Consider the following 26,574-nt stretch of genomic DNA (forward strand, 5'->3'; position numbering starts at 1 on the left):
GTAACCCCATAACTCCTAACACCTCTTTTTTTCTCCTTTTTTTCTGACCATTTATATAATAATTTTTCTTTATTGTCCTTTTTTTCCCTTTTATTTTTCTCTCCTTTTCTCCTTTTTTTATTTTACATTTATCTTTCTTTTTTTCTTGTAAATGGTCTGCATTTCTATAGCGCTTTTCAAGTCAATGAAGACCTCCCAAAGCGCTTTACAATGTGCTTCACACTTACCCATTCACACACACACTCACACACCAATAGGGAGTCAGCCATGCAAGACACCTACCTGCTTATTGGGAGCATTAGGGATTCAGTGTCTTGCCCAAGGACACTTTGAAATATAACACGGAGGAGCCGGGAATCAGACCTGCGACCTCTTGATCCCAAGACGAGAGCTCTACTGCCTGAGCTAATGCCGCCCTTTTCTTTTTGTCCTTTTTTAACTTTTCCCTTTTTCAGTCTTTTCTCCTTTTCTTTTCCTGTTTTATTCCCCCTTTTTCTCTTTGTTTTCTCTTTTTTTGTTCTTTTTTTTATTTCTTTGCAAAAGGCTGGGAAAAAAGAGAAGTAAATAATGCAAATTAGTCACTCTGACTCTCCATAGTTTGTATTTTTCCTTGTGCTTTGTCGCACTCATTCTCACTTGCCCTCAATATAGCTATATCTAGTGGTCAAATATTACACACTGTCCCTTTAAAGTTGTTCCAGATGATGAAAGATCGTTTTTTTTGCGCACAAACATGGCAGCTTGAGACAAATTACACGTATTTGTTTGTTTTTCGAGAACCAACAAATGTGACAAGGTAAGAACGGAAGTTTTGTATTTATATTTACAAAAAAAAATCTATATTTACTGACATGTCTGATCAGCCAAAAGCTAAAGCTAATTAGCCAGTGCAATTTAGTTGCTTTTGTGCAGGATTTCAAAATGGGGGCAGGTTTAAGAACTGTCACTAACTATATACTAAATGTCATTTTATTTTTTACCAAAGAAAATAAGGAAGTCGTCTGTATATCTTGAAAATTGTTCAATAACTGAGCCAGTAGCTCCATCTTTCCTGTACTCCGAGTCAATATTAAACCGTTTTTGTATCATGAGTGAAGCTTGTTTGAAATCAAGACTCCGGTTAGTGAGGCCATCATGATTATGTTTATTAGTGTGACGGTGAATTCAAAAGGTTTCAAACAGGCACGTGGACCAAGGAAGGCGTGGAAAGAAGTAACAGGTTGGAATACTGAAGGTCGATGGAAAGCCTGAGAGCAAAAACGTGTCCACCGGATGAGGGTGAGTCCAGCACTTTTCTGTAGGACCATTTACAAAGGAACTTTTGGACACATTGACGTATTTAAAGCTTCAAACTTATAAAAACAAAGTCCAAATATTTTCTAAGAATCAAACATTTGAGACACAATCATGAAAAAAAAACAAATGCATTCTACATTTTATATTGTGCTCACAGATAAAAAAAAAGATGAAGTAGGCGTTGCAAAACATTGGTCCCCTTTCAGTTTATCCTTTCTACAACCTCCTTTTGCTGTGATCACAGACAAGAGTCTTTTGGGGTATGTCTCAAGAAATTTCGCACATCCAGAAACAAATCGTGGTGAGGTGTGTGACTAGTAAACTTAGGCTGCAATAATGACTTTGAGCCCAGAGATGGCAGCAGAGTAACACATGATTTGACTAACAACATGGCAATTCTTAGAGGCACCCTGGACAGGCCTGATAAAAAGTACAAGCTGATAGGCACAATAGAAAATAATGGCCAATTCCACAAATGCTTTTGATTGAGGTCTGGACTTTGGCTTGGCCATTGTAACACCTTAATGTTGTTAGTTTTAAACTACTCCATTGTAAATGTTGCTTTATGTCCTGTTGGAAGGTGAACCTGCAACCCTTTCTTAGATCTCTTGCAGACTCCATCAGATTTTCTGCCAGAATCACCCTGTAATTAGCTCAATTCATCTTCCCAGTCTCTGCTGGAGAAAAGCAACCTCAGAGCATGATGCTGCCACCACCATGTTTGGCAGTGGGATGGGTGTTCAGGGTGATGTGCAGTGGTACTCTTGCGCCAAACTTTAGGCATGGCATTGAACAAAAGGTGAGCTCTCCATCAGATTTTCTGCCAGAATCACCCTGTATTTGGCTCAATTCATCTTCCCAGTCCCTGCCGGAGAAAAGCAACCTCAGAGCATGATGCTGCCACCACCATGTTTGGCAGTGGGATGGGTGTTCAGGGTGATGTGCAGTGGTACTCTTGCGCCAAACTTTAGGCATGGCATTGACCAAAAGGTGAGCTTTTGGTCTTATGTTATTTGTGTCACCCATGTGGCTTCTTGCAAAAGCCAAACTGGTATTCTTTCAGAAAGGGATTTCTTCATTGCCACTCTTCCCTAAAGGGCAGATTTATGCAGAGTACAATTAATAGTCTCATGCACAGATTGTCCCACTTCATTTGTGTGTGCCTGCATGTCATCCAATGTGATCAGAGGCATCTTGGTTGTTTTTCTGGTTAGTTGTCTCGTTGTTAGGGGCGAAAGTTTAGAGGGATGGTCAGGTTTTGGTAGGTTTGCAGTGATTTTATGCTCTTTTTTGGTCTTATCGCTCGCTCATTGCGCTGGTAGATGTGTAAAAGTTTGCGAAATTTTCTTTTATCCCATTCCTGCTTTGAACTTTTCCGCAACTTCTTCCTGTACGTGCCTAGTGGGTTCCTTGGTCTTCATAATGTGTCTGTTCCCCAGTTTCTTCATTCACAGACTTGAGCCTATCACAGAGCAAGTGCATTTAGACAGAGACATGATGACACGCAAATGTTTCCATTGTTAGTCATTTAAGTTGACATTGGATCATTCAGAAGTCATAAAGGAACTTCTGGAGTCAGTTGGCTGAGCTGAGAGAACGCGGTGAATATTTTTGCAACACCCATTTTTCAGTTCTTTGGTTGTTTCCACTTCATGATTGTGTCTCACAAGTTATGATTCTTAGAAAATATTATCAATTTTTTAACTTGAAGCCTGAAATGTGGCAATATGACAAAATGTTCTTGGGGTGTTGGGTTGGTGTATCAGGGGACACAATGCTCTCACGAGGCACTGTATTCAATAAAGCCAGCTCCAAAGAGTGTGAGCCCGGTTGACATGCTGCAAAACAAGCTAGAAAACTCTATTCGCTGCAAACCGAATCTCCAGGCTGGCGAATTTACAAGGTTGAGCAAATCTGGGTGGTCTTAAGAGGAGCCTTGAGGGTTGAGGGGCTTGGAGGGCGTCTCCTCTGACGTGGCCTCACTGGCGAGTTCCACGTCTCTGTTGTCATTTGCATTGTCCAGCGACAGCTTCTCCACGCCTGTTGGATGGTGACACAGAAGTCAATTCTCTAAACTAGGGGTGGTAATAAAATAGTAACGGCAGGGTAATTGTATGTCATTTTAGAAATGCATATCCAACTGCAGTGTCCTGGCTTGCCCGCGTCCCTGCGTCTTAGACGCTTGATTTTTGCTGGGGACGCATAGTCTCAAATCAACGTGCGTCCCCGGGACGCAACTTTTTTGATACGAAATTGTTATTATTATCCGATTACTTTTTTTTTTTTACCACACTCCAAACTTTTCGTCAGGCAGATCCGCCATTGTTGTTTTGGTCTCGCGCCGATCTTGGCAAACGACGTCATTGTTTTGGTACGCTTCCGAAAAAACAGTTGGTATTAGGTGCAAATCAACAAAAAATTGGTTATTTCTTCAGTGTCGATAATAAGTCGAAACATAATACAGAAAGTGGTAACAACGGCAATAATTCCGGCGCGAAAAAACAGCGGAGAAATTCTTCAGGGAAAACACGTGTTTTGAAGCGAACGATTCGACGAAAGATAATAAACAAAAGAATACTCCTAGCAAGAAACGGACTTTTCTGCAAAAACGGACTCGATTATATTCCTGGTGACGCTATGAGGAGGATGATAATGGAGGCTACATGTTATGTGATGCGTGCACCCAGCGTGACAAAAAAACTGGATTGCATAAATCATTTTGCAATACGAACTTTCAGAAAAGCACATTGGATCGGAACAACGACAATGAAAACCACAAATTAGCTATGGAAATTCCGTTGCTGCAATTGGATCCATAGTGCCATAGATCTCTGTTGGGACCCATAGATTTTTGAGCATGCGAGTCCCCGGGACCCATCACTTTCACAGCTCAAATCAACACTGCAACTGGTAGCCCTTTGTGTTAATCAGTAACAAAACAGTAGCTCCCAACACCAAAAAGGTCAGTAACACCTCCTCCAAACATAGTTTCATGTTTCATACACCTTTTTCATTGCCAAATTCAAGCACTGTCACAGAACGCACCCTGTAAATTACCACCAGGAGGCGCTGTGCCGTTCCCCTCCAGCTCATCTAGGTACAGCCTGTAGCGATGGCCGTGGTCATCCTCATATTCCACGTTCTCGTCGTCGCTGTCCACCTCCGGGGCCACGTACACCACCTCAAAGTCGATCCTTCCCGACTGGAACCGAGGAGAAAGTCGATATCAGGTCCAACCAAATGTTCCCTCTAAGCTGCGCACGTGCCCAATCGCGCACTGCCCGCACATTCTCAGCGCACAAGAAAATCGAGCCAGTGCAATGTTCCCTCTAAACTGCGTGTGAGCATAATTGCGCACTACCCAGAGCTTTTCCGTGCACAAGAAAATCTAGCCACCTCACAAAAATCAGGGCTCGAAATTGCCAATTAAGAAGCCAATTAAGTCAAAGTGACAGTGCATGAAGGTCAAAATACACGGGTTCCCCTGACGCTGTGCTCTAAATGCGGTATTTTGATGTCAATGTAGAAGTAGAACGAAGTTGAGTAAAGTCAGTAGACTTTTTCGAGAACCGGCTTCTTCGGCTCGGCTCACTAAAAAAAACGTCTCTTTTGGGTCCCAAACGGCTCTTCAGGTTGTTTTTGCTTCTTTAATCCCTACACGACCAAATATTATGTAAAATTGTGCACAAAATGACTTAAAGGAAGGGGGGGAATAGAACAAAAAAGAAAAAAATACCAAAATGAAAAAGTAGTGAAAAGCTGAGAAAAAATAAACAAAAGGAAGAGAAAAAAGAAGGAAAAAAAAGAAAAGAAACAAACAAAGGAAAAAAGTAAATAGAGAACAAAAAGAAAAAAGTAACAGCTAGGAGAAAATGAACACAGTGAGATTTTTTAAAAGGAATTAAACAAAATAGAAAAAAACAGGGTAAAAGAAGAAAAAGCTTGTGTTGCATTCAAATAATTTCCAATTACAGTATACCAAGTCAATCTTGTTGCCAACATTGTACTTCCACTAAAAAATTTGAGTTCTGTATCGTGCAACCGACTCAATAAGCCCCCAAAAATGTTAGTATTTAGCGACAAAAGATACCAGGCAAAAAAAATGGATATCTTGTGAAAGAATTGTAAAAACAAATGACGTTTGTAGGCCGTACAACCTTTGAATAATACATGAGTCAATTCATTCAATAGTGAAAACAATTTTTGCATTGCCAGAAATTCAGCAAAATGTAACTTGATTTTAAGTTTTGGACCTGTTTGATAATGACTTAGTTGCCACACTTGGGATTGCCGTTGCTCACTGTTGTTTCAAGCGTTGCTCACCGACTTTGTGTGAACGCTCAGACCCGTAAGGAAAATTACAGGGAACATTGGGTCCAACAAAAAAAAAAAAGGCGTGTTTTTTTGACTACCTGTTGGGAGAGTATGGTGACGGCCTCCTTGTGTTTGGCGTCGCGCAAGTTGATGCTGTTGACGGCCAAGATGGCGTCGCCCACGTGCAGGCCTCCGCAGCGGTCGGCGGGCTGGCCCGGGTGGATCTCGGAAATGAGGATGGGAACGCCGTGCTCCTTGCCTCCCGTGATGGAGATGCCCAGACCTTCGTGGTCCTCCTTGACCAGCGACACCTTCCTGATGGGCCCCACTCCCTGAGTTTTCTTCAGCGCGTCGGGATCCTGCGAGAAACCGAGTGAGCCTCAGAAGAAAGGGTCGGCGATGCTCGGTGGCCACCTACATGGCCTATGGGCGACGGCAGCGGCTTCTTGGGATCGTTACGCCCTTTGCAAGCCCGGATGACCGTCTTGTGGCGATGTAAGTGGATCTCGGCCTCCAACTGGTTCCACAACTTGTCGTGCGCCGGCCCTTTCATATCGCGGCCCAGGAGCTGGATCTGCTGCACCCTGATACCCAAAATCCCGGTCTCTGATCAAGAGGTCACCCGAAGTCACCCGATTCCTTACCTGCCGGCGAGTTCTTTATCCAAGTATTTGGCAGCCAGCCTGGCGCCGTACACTTCAGCCTGGAGGACGGCCATGTGGCGACGGAGAGCTTCGTTCTCTTTACGGAAGAGCCTGACGTCGGCCTCCAGCCTGGCCACCGCCAGTTTCTCCTTCTTGCTGGACTCCAGTTCCTGTTGCTGCAAGAAACGTTGGCGCCAACGACATTGTAAGAGCACTTTTAACATTCTACTCCATCTTCTTTTGACTTGTCTACTCTAAAGGAGCTACAAAGGAACAAGCAATCACTGCAGCAAAATCACTCATGCCCATCAATGACCACTGATACAGGAAAATATGAGAAATGTAGAAAGGGAAGAGAAAGGGAAGGAAAAAAAAGTGGGTGCTTCCTAACCAGGGTTGGGTAGGGTTACTTTAACTTGATTACTTTCAATGACTTTTGGATGACTCCAATAGCAAATATGCTAATAAAAGACAAAAGAAACTAAATAGGAATAAATTATGGAAATCCTCAAGCTTGGTAGCGTGCCATTTTCTTTCCAATTTCCTGCATTCTTGTTTAAGGGTTCTAGTTTCATCAGTAAACCAAGGCGTGCGTCTTTTAGGACGTGATTTAAGCTTTATGGGCGCTATTGAATCCAGGACACTGGTCAGGGTAGTATTGAACTCATTCATGAGTGAGTCAATCGAGCCATGGTATGAAGGAAAGGACGCAACTGCTTCAGGAAGGAGTTCAAAGAGCTCAGAAACTGTGCCAGTGCTTAAATTGCGTCCGCTAAATCCTTCAGCTTTTTTAGCACTACATTTAGCTAGCACCTCAAATGTAACTAAATAATGATCTGAGATAACGGTAGTACACGGTAACACCATAATGTTTGAGGTTAAAACTCCTCGAGTCAGAACCAAGTCTAGCGTGTTTCCATCTTTATGGGTTGGCAAATCAACCAGTTGATTAAAACCAAATGCATCAATTAGAGACTCTTCCCCCTGAGATCCGATCTGCAACCTCAGTGGAAATGTTTAAATCTAAGCTTAAAACTCACTTCTACTCCATAGCATATGAATAACCTACTCTTCTCGTCGGCTGAAAAATAGTCTGTGTAATATAGTATAATAATCTGTGAAGCCCTTTGAGACTCTTTGTGATTTAGGGCTATACAAATAAAAATGACTTGACTTGACTAAGTTTTGTGCAGGCTTGGGGAGTAACGGAATACATGGAACGGCAAAAATGATGTCGGCAAGCCGTTTGGATTTATTTTCATTTTGTTTCCGTCGCATTTTATGTTCGTTTTGCCGGAGATCAAAGAGATCAAAGCCAGGAGAGAAAGCTTACCACGTGTTGTGAGTCATCATTTGATTCATATTTAGTTTCTTTGGTCTTTTATTAGCATATTTGGTATTGGAGTCATCCAAAAGTCATTGAAAGTAATCCAGTTAAAGTAACCCTACCCAACCCTGTTTTGCCAATGGAGCATTTTTTTTTATGATTAGGCACTAAATTATTTCAGGTTTTTTAAATTAAAATAAACGAATATCAAAATCTATGTGCAAGAAAATAAAAATGCAGATTTTTACCTTCATTTGATTTTTTTATTTTTCTGCTGTGCAATCTCAAAAAGCTTCGTCACACAAATGTATTAATAAATATATTTCCCTGGCACCACGGACACGCAGTGGTTAGCACGTGTGCGACACAGTTCTGAGGTCGTGAGAGCGAACCTCCTGTGTGGAGTTTGCATGTTCTCCCCGTGCTTGTGTGGGTTTTACTCTGGGCACTCCGGTTTCCTCCCACATTCCAAAAACATGCATGTCAAGTTAACTTTCCGGTTCAAATTGTCCCTAGGTATGAATGAGTGAGCGAATTGTCTGTCCCTGTGTGCCCTGTGATTGGCTGGCAACCAGTTCAGGGTGTCCCCTGCCCACTTCCTGAAGATGGCTTATATTTTTTATTTCTGTTGTAGTTTTTTATTTTCAATTTTTATTATTTTGTCATTTTTAGTTTTTAGATCTGTTTTTGGTCCATTCTCCCCTTCTGTTTGTTGTTTGTTGTGTGTTGAAAAAAGAGAGAAAAAGCACAATCAAAATTAAGTTAAAAAAAGTGCTAAAATTTAACCCCATAGAGTAGTTTAATAAGCACCCCCGCGACCCTACTGAGGATAAGCGGTGCAGATGATGGATGGATGGATATTTCCCTTCATGGGGAGACTACTACTACTAAAAAGGAATGTGCTGCCACCTACTGATACAGATGAGAGTTAAAAACAATGTTATTCTATTTTACAAGAATAAAATGGGGCAATTTCTTGTGGCAAACTGCTTGAAAGGAAAAAAAACTGGGTTAGACGACAATCACAATTAAAATAAAAAAGATGAATTGCATGAGCAGGCCAAAACTGACGGCGGCATCTTGGTACTTCTACTACTACAAAAATATCATGCTGACAAACTTACCATCTGTTCCATTGTTGGGGCAGGCTTTAGTGGAAAAGCGAAAGAAGAAGAAAACAAGTTAACGCTAGCGTGCAAAGGATTCAAAATCTCGATCCTGGTGCAGAAGAAGCAGGAAAAGGTAAACGATCAATACAAGGAACCGAAGCGACTGGCTGGACCAGTTAGTCGCCTATTAATTGGCTTGATTCTCCATTTTTTTTAGGGCTTTTCTTCCCACAGGAATCAATCAACATCCACCTTACTCACCAGTCGGTCTTTGATAGATTCCGAGTCCGGCGTTTGTCCTTCCTTAGCGTGCAGTTGCAGCTGGAGGGCGTGAATTTGCAGAAGCTGATCGTGGACTTCTCGCTCCACGACCGTCCGCTCCGCCTTCACTTCAGCCAGCTCCGAGCGGAGGTCCACCAACTGGGCCTGGGAGGAACCAGGAGCAATCCGGTCTTGAGTTAAGGAGAGTCCTTGACATTAGAATTGTCCTTGATAACAACATAGTGAGCATTGTTGACCATGAGATTAGATGTGGATAAACGAGATAAACGCATAATAAGGACTTAAAAAATGCAAGGATAGATAGGCAAACATATTTGCAAATTATTGCTTGGAGATTGGCCGAAAGTGTAAGTGCATCATAACAACAGTGCAGGGTTGGGTAGGGTTACTTTAACTGGATTACTTTCAATGACTTTTGGATTACTCCAATACCAAATATGCTAATAAAAGACAAAAAAAACTAAATATGAATAAAATGATGACTCACAACACGTGGTAAGCTTTCTCTCCTGGCTTTGATCTCTTTGATCTCTGGCAAAACTAACATCAAATGCGACAGAAACAAAATGAAAATCAATCCAAACAGCTAGCCAACATCATTTTTGCCATTCCATGTATTCCGTTACTCCCCAAGCCTGCACAAAATTGAGTCATTTGATTCCTATTTAGTTTCTTTTGTCTTTTATTAGCATATTTGGTATTGGAGTCATCCAAAAGTAACTGAAAGTAATCCAGTTAAAGTAACCCTACCCAACCCTGTCGATACATAACATATGAATACACTTTTTTTCTATACATAGGCCAGATCTATTTTTATTTTTTAAATGTATTTGTCTTTGCTTTTTCTTTTTCCTTCATTTATTTTTCCTTTAATGGTTTTCTTTTTTCCCTTTTATTTTTTTTACCAATCCCTCTATTTTTCTGACTTTGGTCCCGTTTCGCTTTATTTTTTCTTCTATTTCTTGTTTTCTTTTCTGTATTTTCCTTTTACTTCTTTCCCTTTCTTGTTCCCCTTTACGTTTTTATTCTTTGTTTACTTTTTTCCTTTTACCCTTCTTATATTCTTATTTTATTTTTCTCTTTATTTTTCTTTTGAAAAATAGTGCATCATAAGTCAAGTTAAGTCACATTTTTTTGTATAGCCGATTAATCATAAAAATGTCTCAAAGGACTGCACAGGATTACAATGACACCATCGCCTGATCTTAAACCAACATGCGGGCAAGGAAAAACTCAAAACCTCAGCGTGAGGAAAAAAGAAACCTTGAGTAGGGGCCTCACAAGTGGTAATCCCCCTTCCAGGATGACCAGGGCGGAATAGATTTAGCATTGAGTTAGAGTACACAAACATAGTAAAGATATGATGGAGGAAAAAAATAGATCAATAACATGTAGCAGCAAGACCATTCCAAAATGATTTGACAAATAAGCTATTAATCACCATGTTACAATATAACTGGCAATTTGTATTTTTCATTGGCAAGCGCATTTTTCGGTTTGCGATGGCCCTAAGTATTGAAATAAATAACAAAATATCCCCTTTATGAATTATTTGTCACTATTGGCCAATTATGTCTATGTTCTTAGTTTTTCAACAGATTAACTTTTGTTACCTTGGAGGTTTGATAAAAATCAAACGCTCAGGGGAGGGCTTTAAAACATGTTGACATTTTTTTGAGGTTTTGGCTTTCTTCCCTGTTCTCCTTGCAAGTTTAAAATCCATTGATATCTTCTTTCCTTATTTTGAGTGTTTACAAAAGCTTGAACTTATTACTAGTGCATTTAGGAATTCATTTGAAAATGATCTGAAGTCCAAATGCTTTCTCAGGGTTTACTGCAAAAAGTAAAGGCCTAAAATAGACAATTTGAAAATGTAGTCATTTATTGTCATTGTTTAGAAGCAAGCTTATCTTCAGACATTTTTGCTTCACTGGCAGATACTTTTGCTCATTTAAAAAACAATTTATCTTATTAAGTTGTTTGGAAAAATCAGAAAAAAATGTTTCTGCAAAATCGGCTATTTTTTGTAAAATATATCATCTTTTAAGATATAGTAAAACAAATATATAACACCTTAAATTATCCAAATAATCTAAAAATGTAAGCTTAAAACACACTTATATTCTATAGCATATGAATAACTTACATTTATATCTGTGTATTATCTGCCCTCATATAGGTTTTAGATCAGGGGATGGTGTCATAAGAGTCGGTGGTTTGCAATAGTCTTTGATCTGTGCAGCCCTTTGAGACTCTTTGTGATGAAGGGTATCACAAATAAATTTGACTTGACATTTGGTAATGGGGTTGCAAAATGTTATTGTGTTTGTTGTCATCAGGGTTGGGTAGGGTTACTTTAACTTGATTACTTTCAATGACTTTTGGATGACTCCAATACCAAATATGCTAATAAAAGACAAAATAAACTAAATATGAATAAAATGACTCAATTTTGTGCAGACTTAGGGAGTAATGGAATACATGGAATGGCAAAAATGATGTTGGCAAGCTGTTTGGATTTATTTTCATTTTGTTTCTGTCGCATTTGATGTTAGTTTTGCTGGAGATCAAAGAGATCAAAGCCAGGAGAGAATGCTTACCACGTGTTGTGAGTCATCATTTGATTCATATTTCGTTTCTTTTGTCTTTTATTAGCCTATTTGGTATTGGAGTAATCCAAAAGTCATTGAAAGTAATCAAGTTAAAGTAACCCTAACCAACCCTTGTTGACATGTACCATTATTCCAACTGAGGTGTTTCCTGGCACAACTTTGTAAAACCTTTTTTATTCCTCTTTTAAGTCTTTATCACATGTTGATCCTGGGGTGCCACGTTTGATCTTGTGGTTAAATAAGTGCAACAGCCGCGATCGTCAATCGCAAACGAAACCAAACCAAAACGAGACGAAAGAACGAAAGTACCTCCAGTTTATGATTGAGTTGATAAACCGTTTGCGATTTGTGGCAGAGTTGGGCGAAGCAAGAGCTGAGGCTGGTCATCTTCTGTCGGCCTTCGTAAGTGATGTCCACCTGATCGGGATCGATCTCGCCCAGCAGAAGATCCACATCCACGAAAGCTTTATCGAATTCCTTCTCCAGGACCTCCAGCCAGCGGAACATGGACATGCCGGTGCCGAGGTGGCCCGACGCCGGCGAACAGCCAGCGGAGGCGGACATAGGCAAGGAAAAGGCTCGGCTAACTAGCTTAGCCTAGCTTAGTTTTACCACCTTCCCACGTAGGGCTACCGTGATGCGATGACGGCAAATCACCGGATATGATTTTGCCACGTTGTTTTTGTACCTAAATGGTTATTTTAATACTATAACTAAATATAATGATCAGGCAACCGATGACGGGAATCTCATACGATCCTTTGCTGACGAACCCCACCAGGAAGTCCATCATCACTGTTTATGCGATCGACTACTTGGGTCTAGGTCGTCGAATCCATCCCAGGGAAAAGCAATGGAGCATCAAACGCGCATGTTCGTTAATTTTTTTTAATATCTTATTTCATTACCGTATTTATGTATAATTTTGTATAGTTATTTGAACGTAACCATAATGATAATCATTTAGCTAATTAGGGTCAAATTCGAGCTACAAGCACAAATTAAGCTCGTGTGTTTTTATCTTAACGTTAAGTATAGACATTCGACCACAGAATGAAGAGATAAATGTCTCAAAATTCAAAAATGCCTCCTCTCAATGACGTGCAACATGTCTTTAATAGCTAAATAAATAGTATTGTGTTAGGGGAAAAAACTACACTACTAATGTATCGTTTACTACATTGTTCGAATTAGTTATGACTATTAACCAAACACAAACTTCATTCTCCTAACAATGCATGCTCGTTTCTTTCTGGGAAAATATGGACAAGAATAGCCGGCATTTTCACACGGGGGCAGATTTATTCTCTCAGAGAATTTAACTAAGTGAATTCCATCAAATTTAGCCGAATTAGTCTTCTTCGAGCCTCCCTCTCATTCTCGATCTGATCTCCCTTCTCCTCTTCCGTCCTTCTGTCCACGTCTTTTCAAAAACTGGCGCGTCGGCCACTCTCCATGGGGCGTGCTGACTCCTCCCATGGGCGTGCCGACTCCTCCCCTGGGGCGGGTCAGGTGCCAAGCTTTACCACCTCCTCGCCGAAAGGCGTCGCGGATGTTTTGTCCTTGTGCGTCTGGCCTTCTCCCGTCAGCAATCACAGGAATTAACATTTTAGGTACCCAAACTGAGTTCAAAGATCCCTTGTACATTATTTTTTACAACTGCGAACGTTTTCTTTTATCTTACTTTTGGCAAAGCTGTTTTGGCTGCGGAACACATTGGGTCGGAGGAATTTCATGCTCGTACCCATGTTTTTTGTTTCTGTTTTTAGTGTAGCATGAAAATGGTGACAGTAAGAGGCCTTTTTAAAGTATGGTCCAAACGCCAACCCAAGTCCCCCAAAAAGATGAAGTTTATTCGAGCCGTGCATCCAAGAAATGCACATAGCGCATTGGGAACGACCAGACTAAGGGGACAAATTTTAATTTAAGCCACGAGATGGCAGCAAAGAGTTAATATTCTAAATCCTGTACAGCTCATTTAAAAAAAAAAAGCACCTACGGCAAAAATAACTGCTTAAAAAATGTTTAATGTGTTTAGTTCCCTTTCAAATGTCAAGAGGTAGAAAACAAATTTGCAGCAGGAATCACACACTTCGCTTGTCATGTTAAATGTGTGATGTAATCAATAAATAATACGTGGGTGGAGCCTCTGCTGCAAAGAGACAGCAGCTGATTGGCGATAACCCAGCTCCCCGATGACGGATTGGTTACTGGACCCAGGAAATTTTGAGACAGCGTGCAATGAAAGCGTAAGTGTCGGCGACTTCCTGGATGACTTTGCTGGTAGGCTTTCCGGCGCCGTGGCCCGATTTGGTGTCCACCAGGATAAAGAGAGGGTTGGATTGCTTGGCGCTACGGCCCAAAGCGTGCTGCAGGGTGGCAATGTATTTGAGCGAGTGCAGCGGCACCACCCGGTCGTCGTGGTCGCCCGTCAGCAAGAGGACGGCCGGGTACTGGACGCCATTGTCCTCAGGGACTCGGATGTTGTGCAGGGGCGAGTATCTGGCGGGGACACCAATGCAAAACTTTAGGGGATCATTGAGGGTGAAAAAAATAACGTCTCGATTAGGTTTCTCTTTGAACTGCCATTAATCTGAAAGGACATTCCAACTATCTTTTTGATTTGAAGTTGTGTATTCCCCTGAGATGATGAGTGTTTGCTCTGTGGGAAAACAACCGTTGGTGCTTACTTGCTTTGTATGCTAATAGTAGGGATTAAAGTTACACCAAATATTCAAATTTTAATATATTGGGCTATATAAACAGTTAACACTGGTTAGAGACTATGTAATCCACAATTTTGAGAGCTTCCTTCTGTAATCGAATGTGATTCTCTGTTGCTCTTATATGCATTTCCCCAAATCTCTATTCAAGAACATTTAAGGGACAGAGTGTAATATTTACAAAAAAATAAACAATCTAGTAAAAAAATACAGATGCTGCCCTACTTACGAACAAGATCGTTCGTAAGTTCCTTCAGTGCTGTATTTTGTATAAGGTTTATAAGTAACCTGTATTGTTTTGTACTAAAGAATAAACATTTCACAAAATAATATACTATTTAAAGACAAGCGTAACTTACTTTTGGAAGATAAGCTTCAAGAGGTCCTTCTCCGTGTTATAGTGGCAGAAAAAAAGCAATGCCATCATTTTCTCAACCGCATCAACCTTTCTTATTCCACTTTAATTTCAAAAGAAACGTCTCTGCGCTTCTTTACACTTTAATATCTATTCAATATGGCTGGTGTAAACAATGAAAATGTCAAAGTTCTTAGCGCGCTGGAGATACAGTATAGAATGTTTACACACTAACTAAGAAGAGGACGTGTTTTTTTTTTTTTCACAGTGCCGGTAGCGGCTGAAAGAAGCACTACAGTAGTGTGGTGTACTCTGAAAGAGGTGCACACAATGCAAAATCAAACTAACAGCAATGTCTGGATATCATTTGACATCCCGAACAACAGGATCTTATCTACCGTTTTTCGTAAGTCGAATGGTCGTAAGTATGGGAGCCTCTGTACATTGATTTAAAATACAGGCAAAAATTCATGAACTATCATACCCGCATTGTTTTTATAATCATTTATAAGTGGAAAAAACTGTTTCATTTACATAGCAGAATCCATACCTAGTAGTCGCTGCCATGTTTGTCTGGCATCTTGTACAGTGTAGCACTATGCTCAATTGACAGTGGTTTTCATTCGCATTAGATTGTACATTGCCATCCGTTGGTCAAATATTACACAATGTAACTTTCAATACAATTTTTTAAAAAGTCTTCCTTGAAAGTTTCCCCTTTGCACCAACGCTAATCTAAAAGGACATTCTAATTATGATTTTTCATGAAATATGAATTGAGCAGCAAAAGAAAAAATAAATGTATAAATAAAAGACTCACAAACAAAATTCTTATATGTGCACCACCTCTAAAAGAGTATTCTATTTTTAATGGAATATGAAGAGCTGCCAAACATTGAAAATCATATTTAAAAATAGACTTTTCAGATTTTGAAAATGGGTTTGTAGTAGCATTTAAAAGCATAATTTTAAAGTCTTAAGTGGTTGTTATCACTTGAAAAGAAGTTGCACATAAAACCTAAAGTTACTGCAAGTGTCCAGAAGATAACACTAATGAACCATAAAAAAACTAAGGAACAATCAACATTGTCGATAAAAAACAATGAACAGTTGATTATTATTTTTTTGAAATGCTATAAACGGGCACGGTAGACTTAAAAAAAAAAAAAAAATCACAGTATTTTCTAGAATTGAATATGAATTGAGCAGCAAAATAAAAAAAAAACAGATATTAAAAGAGGCGAAAAGCGTCAATTTTGCTCATAATTTTGACTTACATATTTTTCATGAGATTTTTAATAAAAACTGAACTTCAATTAAGAAAGCTCAGAAAATAAAACTCAAATATGATGATTTAAATACATATTACCTGTAACGGTCCAGAATATGCACTACTTGATTTCAGCCAGTAGAGGGACTGTTGAGTCATTCCACTACTCTTATTTGGTTTCATAATAATTTTGATAAATATCTTCATAAATACATGATACACAGTCTCAATTACAGAAAAATGCACAATTAAAAGCATGATATTGGGAGTGAAATTTATATTATCTGAACATACACATAATGTTTTATGAAAATTTATATTTATATAGAGACTACCGTGGGATACTGGGGAGAAGAGTGGGACCAAAAAAGACATTTTTGTTAACTTTTCGTACAGCAAGCCAGATTAAAAAGCCCTCCTGGCCGTGGATGGCCTGCAGATCATAGCTAGCCCACCCATGGTCTTATTTAATCGAGAAACTTGACCAAATCTAGAGAAGCAGAATACCAAAATCAGACTCACTTGATCAGCCACTCAAACTGTTCCTTTTCCTCCGAGCAGCCAAAGTCAGTGGTCCAGGCATGGCCGATGGTGAACTTGTGGAATTTCAGCATGTCCATGACACCCACCTGAGCGACGGCGCATCCGAATAGATCGGGCCGCTGGTTGACGCACGCCGCTGTGTCCATGAAGAAAAGAATGAAATAAAATTTCCAACGGAGACAGGAAAAGTGAGGAACTGCTTTGTTAGCGTACCAACAAGCAAGCCACCGTTCGACCCTCCATTAATGGTGATCTTGGACGGAGAAGTGTAACCCTCTTTGATGAGGTACTCGGCCGCACACTGAAAGTCTGTGAAGCAGTTCTGTTTGTTGGCCAGCATGCCCGCTGGATTGAAAGCAGAAAAGTGACAGTCATGGACGAGAGCAACGTTCAAACGATTCGATCCAAAATCCTTACCTTTGTGCCAGGTCTCGCCGTACTCCCCGCCTCCTCGGATGTTGGCCACGGCCAGCACGCCTCCTAGGTGGCGCACAAAGATGAGCCGCGAGACACTGTAGCTAGGCGTGATGGAGATGTTGAAGCCGCCATAGCCGTAGAGGAAACTCGGGTGCGAGCCATCCAGCTTGATGCCCTTCTTGTGGACGATGAACATGGGGATTTGAGTGCCGTCTTTGGAAGAGTAGAAGATCTGGACGTGGAGTGGGACGCAATAACAAACGTGGGAAACGGGTCGATAGCTATGTAGGTTTCAGTGACATTACCTGTGTGGTTTTATAGTCAGATGGGTCAAAGCCTTTGACGGTGACCTCTCTGAAGATGTGGGGCTGCAGAGGTTCCTTGGTTAAGTCGCAGTGATATATGATGGCTGATTGGAAAGAAAAAAAGAAGTGTTTCTGTGGTCGGTGATAAAGGACAATTTGAGGATGTTCAAAATGTTGGAGCATTCACTTGTGTCTAAAACAATCAATTTTGCGTCACCTCATCCTAAATAAAATTATGAAATAATAAATCTTACCGATACATTTATAAATTTAATTTGAAATCACTTACACAGGTACCATTCGACTCAAGTCCAAGGCCAGCGGATACTCATTTTTTCTAGTGGATGCTTGTTTTTTTTCTAGCAGATGCTCATTTTTTGCCTAGTTTTCCCATTAAATGATCTGTTGTTTAAACATATGCCGTTTTATTTCAACCAGATGCTCATTTCTTCCAGCAGATACTCATTTTTCTAGCGGATGCTTGTTTCTTTACCAGCAGGTTCTCATTGTTTACAGCAGATGCTTTTTTTTAATTCAATGTCTGGTACCACAGCAGCCCAGTATCAGGTATGACAATTTTGTCAGCCAGCAGCAGCACTGAGTACATGGATACAGTCTTAACAGCAGATCGCACCATTGTAATGGATTTACCGACCTTGGTCATAAATAGCATTTTACCAGTGTAGATTAAATTTCCAATTACTATTATAAAAGTAGTATTTCACAAAAATAATCAGACCAGTTACTGCATCCAGGTAATCTAATTTCAAAGTGATTGAGTCTTTACCATGTCCTAGATATTATAAGAATGGCTTTTCCACAAATACCAAAAAATAAAGAATGATATTGGAGTCAATCAAAAGTAACTAACCTTTTGTTCAACTCAATGAGAAGTAATTTGTTATATTTTTTGATTTGATAACGAACACATTTTGGCTTTGCTTTTACCTGGCGAGAGAAAAGAGGTGAAGTAGTAAAAAATCTCAGAGTCGCGTTTCCTCCCCGTGAATCCGACCACGGAGCCCACATCCAATGGGAACGTCCTGAGCTCTTCTCCGGAACTCAGCCGATACATTTTCAAGACGTTCTTAACATCGTGTAGGAAGCACACGAACAGATAGTTGGAGTAGGTGCAGGTGGCGAACACTGTGAAAGAAAAGAAAAATGAAGAAAAAAAAAAAAACGACGATAGAAAGCGTGCCGTTCGCCACCGCTCACCGATGACATCCTTGTCGTGTTGAGGGATGAGCTCTGCCCAGTCACTCCGAGCCGGCGAGGCAAAGTCGATGTTGATGAGGCGGTAACGGGGGGCGTCCAGGTTGGTCTTGAATGTGAACACCGTGCCCTCGTTGGTGACGTATTCGTACTCGGCGTCAAAATTGTCAATCAGCTTCACCCAGGGTAGGAGTCCTGGATTTGGAGAAAGAAAATTGGAAAAGAAAACAGTAAAAACAAGAATGACAGACCAGGGCAGTGAAAAGTGTTAAATTATATTAATTAGCGTTCGGTGGTATAACATTATTAAATTAGAATCAAACGGGGGAAAAGTTATAAGATCGCCAGATTGACAGTAGGGCACATCCTAACGCAGCAGCTGGCCGCATTGGAAAATAACCAATTTTGCAGCTAGCTTTGCTTTAGCTGTAAATAATAAAGTAGATGTTGCCTGTTGGACAGACCTAAACTACTAATGCTAGCATGATGGACACGCCCGCTAGCCGCTGATGTGCTTGCATTGATGCTTAATGTTAAACCTAACGTATTTTGATTTAGACAGATGCACTATTTAAATAATGCTAGTTCAACAGACGTTAAATACTAATGGTAGCATGGTGGACAGACTGCTAGCCGCTAATGCTATAACAATACTACGCTAATATTAAACCATAAATAATTATTATTGGAAAAAAATCCATTATTTAAAATGTATCCTCTCTACAAAAAAAATCTTCTAAAACAGATTTATTTGCTTAAATAAACCGTGACAATTAAATTGTTAAAATTTGCATACGAGTCACTACTATTTTTCTTTCAGTAAAACACGAAAAAGATTGGTCAGAGGATTGCTGATTAGACACATTTTTTCTTTAGTCAAAATATGTAGGAAAAATGTTCAGAAATGTGTTAGTCGCCTCAAACATTTTCTTAAAGGGACAGTGTGTAATATTTAGTGCCTCCTAGTGATACCAAAAAACAAAAGCATTAAATTGAATAGCAGGCAAAAATACATGAATCAATGTAAATTTATAAAAACTATAGGTCGAGAAATTTCTATTTGTTTTACATAGTGGAATCCATACCTAGGTCGCTACCACGTTTGTCTGCGAAAACGAAAAACTGCCATCTAGTGGTCATATATTACACACCGGGGCTTTAAACATGATAAAAATCAAGATCGTAATTTTGTTTTTGAAAAAGGATATTTTAGCCAAACAGCAAACTCTATATCAAATACTGATATGTAAAAAATACATGCCTGAAATACCCTGAGGTGTCTTTTTGAGGTCACAATACCACAATCTGTTGACAGGGTCGCACCCTTCCCGGATGGACAGAAGCACGTAGCGTCCGTCATCTGAAACCTAAACATTTGTGTCAGTGAGTAGATTTAAAAAAAAAAAAAAAAAAAAAAAAAATATATATATATATATATATATATATATATATATATATGTACTGGACTGTCTCAGAAAATTAGAATATTGTGATAAAGTTCTTTATTTTCTGTAATGCAATTAAAAAAACAAAAATGTCATACATTCTGGATTCATTACACATCAACTGAACTATTTCAAGCCTTTTATTATTTGAATATTGCTGAATTTGGCTTACAGCTTAAGAAAACTCAAAAATCCTATCTCAAAATATTAGAATATCATGAAAAAGTATACAAGTAGGCTATTCAACTAATCACCTGAATCATCTAATTAACTCGAAACACCTTGCGAGGGTTTCCTGAGCCTTAAAAACACTCAGCTTGGTTCAGTAAACTAAATCACTGCTGATCTGACTGCTGTCCAGAGGACCATCATTGATACCCTCCATCAGGAGGGTAAGACACAAAAATAAATTTCTCAAAGAGCAGGCTGTTCACAGAGTGCAGTTTCAAAGCATATCCACAAAAAGTCTGTTAGAAGGGAAAAATGTGGCCGGAAACGCTGCACAACCAAGAGAGATGACCGCAGCCTTAACAAAATTGTGAAGAAGAGCCGCTTCCAGAATTTGAGGGAGCTTCAAAGACAGTGGGCTAAAGCTGGAGTCCAGGTATCAAAAGCCACAGTTCACAGACGTGTCCGGGAAATGGGCTACAATAGCCGTATTCCCATGGTCAAGCCACTTCTGAACTCAAGACAACGGAAGAAGCGTCTGACTTGGGCTATGGAGAAGAAGCACTGGACAGTTGCAGAGTGGTCCAAAGTCCTCTTTTCAGACGAAAGCAAGTTTTGCATTTCATTTGGAAGTCAAGGCGCCAGAGTCTGGAGAAAGGCTGGAGAAGAGCAAAATCCAAGTTGCTTGAAATCCAGTGTGAAGTTCCCACAGTCAGCAATGGTTTGGGGAGCCATGTCAGCTGCTGGTGTTGGTCCACTGTGTTTCATCAAGTCCAGAGTAAATGCAACTGTGTTCCAAGAGATTTTAGAGCACTACATGCTTCCATCTGCTGAAAAGCTCTATGGAGATGAGTATTTCATTTTCCAGCATGATCTAGCACCTGCCCACAGTGCCAAAACCACCAGTAACTGGTGCACTGACCATGGCATCACTGTCCTTGATTCCCCTGACCTGAACCCCATCGAGAATTTGTGGGGTATAGTTAAGAAGAAGATGAAAGACACCAGACCTACAAATGCAAATGAGCTGAAGGCCGCTATCGAAGCATCCTGGGCATCAATAACACCTCAGCAATGCCACAGGTTGATTGCCGCCATGCCACACCGGATTGATGCAGTAATCCGTGCAAAAGGACTCCCAACCAAGTACTGAGTGCATCAATGGACATTTTCAAATGTTTGATTTAGTTTTGCTGTTATAAAATTATTTATTTTACTTGGTCTGAGGAAGTATTCTAATATTTTGAGATAGGATTTTTGAGTTTTTTTCAGCTGTAAGCCAAAATCGGCAATATTCAAATAATAAAAGGCTTGAAATAGTTCAGTTGACGTGTAATGAATCCAGAATGTATGACATTTTTGTTTTTTTAATTGCATTACAGAAAATAAAGAACTTTATCACAATATTCTAATTTTCTGAGACAGTCCAGTATATATATATATATATATATATTCTGCTTCATTTAGTCAAGCCGAGACATCTTTATTTGTATAGCTCTTAATCACAAAAAGTCTCTACAGACTACTATTACACCATTTAGTGGGGTAGAAGATACCTCAGCACCGCTCATCCACTTAGGGTGATCAGGAAACTCGGCGCACAGCACATCCTTTGCTTGCGGGGTCCCCAAAATGTGGTAGAAGAGTTTTTGGTCCAGGTTAGTGGATGTCTCAGTGCCTAAAATAGAACATTTGTTTTCAAAGAATTAAATTTGCTGCAAAGAAAGAGTAGATAGTCAAGTGTTATACAGTAGTCCCTCGATTTTCACAGTTAATCCGTTTCATCAACACCCATTTTAAGTGTTTTTCCGCAAAGAACAAATCGTAATATATATCTTAACCACTAGGGTCGTAGGGGCACAATACCCTGTGGTGTGCCTTGGGCAAGTACAGCCTGGTGCCAAACATCCCTCTCAAGTGTGTGTGTCTATAATAGTAAAACACAAAGAATCTGCTTAGTTGTGCACATTACTTCGCAGCCGCCATTTCCCTCACTCATCATGTATATTAGTATAGTGATTTTAAACCACTGCGCTGCGGCACACTAGTGTGCCGTGAGAGATCGTCAGGTGTGCTGTGAGAAATTATCCAATGTCACTTTTTAAAATGTTATAAAACATTTATGAATCATTTTCTGCAAATATTATGTCATTGTTAAGTGTTTGTGCTGTAAAAAACAGGGGGTATTATAAATTATATTGTAATTAAACATACTGTTCAGTGTCATTTCATAACATTTTTGGTTAGTGGTGTGCCGCGTAATTTTTCCAATGAAAAAAAAACGTCCCCTGGTTGAAAAACACTATTCGTTTACCGCAAAGCACTGCTGGACTTGTAGTAAAGACATACTGTATGATACATGAACTTTGTTTTATTTTCTGCCCTAACAGTGAAAATGCTACAGTCCATATATATAGTGGATGAAACACATGTACTGTATATATAGTTATAACAGTTGTATCAATCCATATATAGTGTAAGTTTATGCTTCTGAGTACACTTTGTACATGGACAAGCAGCAGCATTGGAGCCCACTTTTGCAACGAGAGCAATCAAGCATGTCAATTCGGTGTTTACGGGAACTGACACGAAACCACATCTTTTGGCGTAATGAGGTCCCTTGTCCCCCTCTGATCCGATTGCTTGTCAACGGCATGTATTCGGAAGGAGTTATATGTTTGTCATTAGTCATGTAAACAGTTAATTTGGACTCAATAAGTGCCAAGGAAACAGAAGGCAGTACTTTGATTGGTCTGAGTGCACTTGCACTCTTAAAGAGATGCCAAAAGTCTGCGATTTAGGCAAAAATCTCCAGGACCAATCAATGGAAAAAAAAACAGGACACAAAAGTGGAACCGCCATATGGGGAGGGAACACTGTATCTACATATCTTTCAATATTCCCCCACCCCAGGATGCATCATAAACTCACCATCGCTCTTGCCTTCTTGCTCGGGGTAAGAGTTATAAAAAAGCCCCTTCCCGTCATGCGTCCACGACATGCAGCTAAACTTGACCCGCTTCAAATGGTCCTCTAGCTCCACAGCGCCGTCCACCCGGAGAAATTTAATCTCCACCCAGTCCGAGCCGCTAGCGCTGGTCCCGTAGGCAAAGTACTCGCCATCTTCCGAGAAGGCGTAGCCTTAAAGAGGAAGAGAAAAGTTTTTGACTTACCTGCTTAAATTTTTTTAAGGTATTCTTGGTTTTACCCCGCAACGCAACCGTCCCATCCTCTGAAAACGTATTGGGATCCAAGAAAACAGTCGGCTCGGCATCTAGGCTCTCCTGCACGTACATCACGCTTTGGTTCTGGAGGCCAGTGTTGTAGAAGTGGAAGTATCTGCAGACGAGGATGGACCCAACATCTGAATTCGCGATCGAATAACAAGCTAGAATCAGGTCCGTTGTTGCCAGTCTTACCTTTTTCCCCTTTTAAAGGGACAGCTATACTTGGGATAGTCATACAGCTCAGTCATTCTCTCCTTAAACAAATCCCGCACCTCACAGCGCTCCAGAAATGGCAATGTGAGCTGATTCTGAGCATTGACAAATGCCTAGGAAATTAAAAGGGATTTTACATGTTCGAAGAGCAATTATTATGCAGCGTTAAATACCAATAAACAACATTACATTTCATACCCTTTCCCCCCCCCCCCCCATGATTCTATGTACAGTAGACACCCAGGATACGGCTTACCCACCTTACTATGTTTTCACTTAACAGTGTGGAATAAGATATTTTTTTACAACATCAGCAGGGAAATTATTTTGCATGCCCCAAGAAGAGTTTTTAATGCTAATGATCGACATCCCAAAACATACAGTGATAAAGGCAAAAGCAAACATATGCTAACCATGGAAACAAAGCTTGTGAACACCAAAAACGGCACACCAATTGCTACCTTCACAAAGTGGCATCACCATAACCAACCTGGACAATTTATAAGAGTAAGGAGGTGAATAAAGCAAGAACATCCTCAAATGACAATCTTTACAATCAGTGTTCAATTGAGTCCGCCGTCTCCTCCCCCTCTGCATCCGCCCGATAACCTCTTTATACCAGCTCAAGTTACGACACACTGAGAGTAAATCTAATTTCATTTTTCATTTACTCGTGTACTTGTTTATATAATTGAAGTGTATATAGACATCTACAGTACTTTTTAAATGCTTCTGTCTGGGGTAACGGGTGGTTTGGAAGGAATTAGCTACGCATTAACAAAAATCTTTTATCCCCCACTATACGGCATTTTAACTTTGCGATCCCCAACTTAGAAGGGATTAATGTATCGCAGGGGTCTACTGTATACGTTATTGACTCAGTTTAGTGAACTGGGTTGGGTTTATAATTTTTGATGACCACTATTTAAAATATGTATCCCCTAAATTGTGAATCATGTTTTGGTTTCGAAATGATCACCTGTGTCTTTTCACTATCAGGGTCCTCCAGCCAGCTGTATGGATCCGGTATTTTGCACCCATGATAATTGTCCACCTAGGTTTAAGAAGAAGACTTGTTGTCAGACTTTAATGAAAATAACAAAATGTAAATAATGTACCGTACATCCAAGTTGACATCGCTAAACATGCCAAGCTAACTAGCATGCTAACAAAAGAAGCCGTTTTTGTCAATGAATGACGCGTCGCATTGACAGCTCTTTAGCATGCTAAGCTAATTCCAATGAGTACTTACAACCGCATCGTCACGGTCAGCGACAGGATACTGAAAAGCCATTTTGGACGTCAGTTTTCGGGATTCGCGTAAGAAAATAGATGTCCCCAGTACCCGGAGTGACTTTATTGATATGGCTCTTCTAGAAACGTAAAACATTAAACGGAGATAGAGAAATACAAGGTAAACGTGGTGTTAGCTTTGCTAACATCCGCCAGCCAAAGAGCACAAGCAAGATGGGAGTTTGGAATGATGGAGGTGAGGTAAAATCTAGAGCGCCCTCTGTGGACAGAAATAGATTACAATAACAAAGAGGGTGTTCCCCTGTTAACTTTCTGGGAGAACAACAAAAATGTGCTGTCAAATTAACAAATAAAAAACTGCATATTTTAGTTGTTTGTCCAATTTAATTTAGGAAAAAAAATGTTTCCAGGAAAGATTTTTAAAGAATTAATTGATAAATCATTCAAACAGTAATTGCAATAATCATTAAAGTGTCTATTTTTGTATTATTTATCAAGTATCATTTTAAATTATTATTTTTAATCAAAATTAAATTTCTATTATATTATTTTTTTTGTAATAAATTATAAATATTAAATATAAATTAGAATATAATTGTATTTCTTATCATAGAAAAATAATATCAGTTAAACAATTTTTGGGTGTCACATAAGCTGGTGCGTATTTAAAATATCAATAAAACTAATAAATCCAATAATAAACTTTTATATGTCAATAATTATTAATCATTTATTATTGAATATTATTTTATTTCGGTTTTCATTGACTTAATATTATCATTTATTTATTCGTTTTGTGACATTTACAATATAATACCTTTTGTGTTTTTATTCGTATTTATTTGGTATTTAGTTACTTAAAAATATAATAGAATATATACTTTTTATTTTCATTCTTTATTTATGAATTCATAATATTTTAGTTTTGTTTTTATTTAATTTTCACTGTATTTTTCTATCTTTTTTTGTCAGGACCAGAATGGAGACAGGACCCACTCGCGTTGCGTTTCTCACAAGTTTTTTTAGGAGAAAGAGAAAGGGTTGCGCCAACGATCCGGTGATTGCTGGACGTGGGAAGCAGGTCGCTCTGAACGCGGAAGTGAATCTTCCGTGGCGAGCGATGGCGGTGACAGGAACGGAAAAACGGGTCAGTAGCCGGGACAGGAGAGCAAAAACGTGGTCGGGGTCGGAAGCGGGTCGTAAGCCAGGAAAGGAGTGAAGACGTAGTCGGGGACAAAAAGAGGTCGAAAGCCGGGACGAGAGAGTAGACGGGGTCAGGATCAAAAACGTGTTGAAGCCGGGGGACAGACGGGAGCAAAAAACGGGACAGGTTGGAGTCAGGGTCGAAAAAGTTTTGCCTAGTGTTAACTAAGGTTCGCAGACGGACTGACAAAAGGCGACAGACAGGAATGGGTTTAAATAGGGACAGGGAGCCAATCAGAGTCCGAGGCAAAGGAGCGGGCACAGGTGATTCACATCGGTAATCATGACATTTTTAATAAATTTAAAATATTATAAGATTTAAATTTTTATTTTATCTGTAGTTTATTGTATTAGAATAAATATAGCAATCAATTGTTTCCCGTATTATTTATCTCATATGATTTAATAGATTTTATTTCGTTGTTATATATGTTTTATATTTTATTTACAATATAATACAAAATATATCAATACCCCAAAGCCTGATATCAGCCCAACATTGGTATTTGTATCAGTCCTTTTGGCTGCATTTTTTTCATCCAAATTGCAAAAAATAATGTTCAAATTATTATTTTTTTTGTTCCTAGTATCTAATGCTGGTATATCGGGAATATCAATACCGTAAAGCATGATATAAGCCCAATATCATTAC

The 26,574-nt window shown here is 39.6% G+C and overlaps 2 protein-coding genes and 1 long non-coding RNA gene across 9 annotated transcripts; 1 reads left to right on the top strand and 2 right to left on the bottom strand.

The window, feature by feature from the left end:
• Positions 1–153: 153 nt before the first annotated feature.
• Positions 154–17,611, top strand: LOC148345974 (uncharacterized). 6 transcript variants are annotated; one of them, XR_015848342.1, is made up of 6 exons: positions 154–1,278; positions 8,729–8,823; positions 8,908–9,147; positions 11,940–12,150; positions 14,931–15,068; positions 16,494–17,611. It is a non-coding gene; the product is annotated as an uncharacterized LOC148345974 (long non-coding RNA). The 6 variants fall into 6 exon arrangements; XR_015848343.1 differs by lacking the exon at positions 154–1,278 and adding an exon at positions 7,473–7,595; XR_015848341.1 differs by lacking the exon at positions 154–1,278 and having other exon boundaries at positions 7,801–8,823.
• gopc (golgi-associated PDZ and coiled-coil motif containing) lies at positions 1,125–12,391 on the bottom strand. Of its 2 annotated transcripts, XM_088325624.1 has the most exons (8): positions 11,894–12,391; positions 8,952–9,116; positions 8,706–8,729; positions 6,255–6,430; positions 6,029–6,194; positions 5,709–5,969; positions 4,342–4,498; positions 1,125–3,336 (listed from the first exon to the last, which is right to left on the bottom strand). In XM_088325624.1, the coding sequence occupies exons 1-8, from the start codon at positions 12,146–12,148 to the stop codon at positions 3,221–3,223; spliced, it is 1,320 nt and encodes a 439-aa protein (XP_088181750.1). In that variant the 5' UTR covers positions 12,149–12,391; the 3' UTR covers positions 1,125–3,220. The 2 variants fall into 2 exon arrangements, with proteins under 2 accessions (XP_088181750.1, XP_088181751.1); XM_088325625.1 differs by lacking the exon at positions 8,706–8,729.
• On the bottom strand, positions 13,592–24,948 carry prep (prolyl endopeptidase). The gene is made up of 14 exons (XM_088325623.1): positions 24,718–24,948; positions 24,445–24,519; positions 23,445–23,578; positions 23,234–23,364; positions 22,957–23,166; positions 21,582–21,703; positions 19,674–19,779; positions 18,416–18,607; positions 18,146–18,343; positions 17,198–17,301; positions 16,893–17,124; positions 16,689–16,820; positions 16,455–16,611; positions 13,592–14,086 (listed from the first exon to the last, which is right to left on the bottom strand). The coding sequence occupies exons 1-14, from the start codon at positions 24,853–24,855 to the stop codon at positions 13,792–13,794; spliced, it is 2,226 nt and encodes a 741-aa protein (XP_088181749.1). The 5' UTR covers positions 24,856–24,948; the 3' UTR covers positions 13,592–13,791.
• Between the last annotated feature and the right edge of the window lie 1,626 nt (positions 24,949–26,574).

The sequence above is a fragment of the Urocampus carinirostris genome, chromosome 20 (assembly GCF_059441175.1).
Source record: "Urocampus carinirostris isolate Australia breed hairy pipefish chromosome 20, RoL_Ucar_1.0, whole genome shotgun sequence".
Lineage (NCBI taxonomy): Eukaryota > Metazoa > Chordata > Actinopteri > Syngnathiformes > Syngnathidae > Urocampus > Urocampus carinirostris.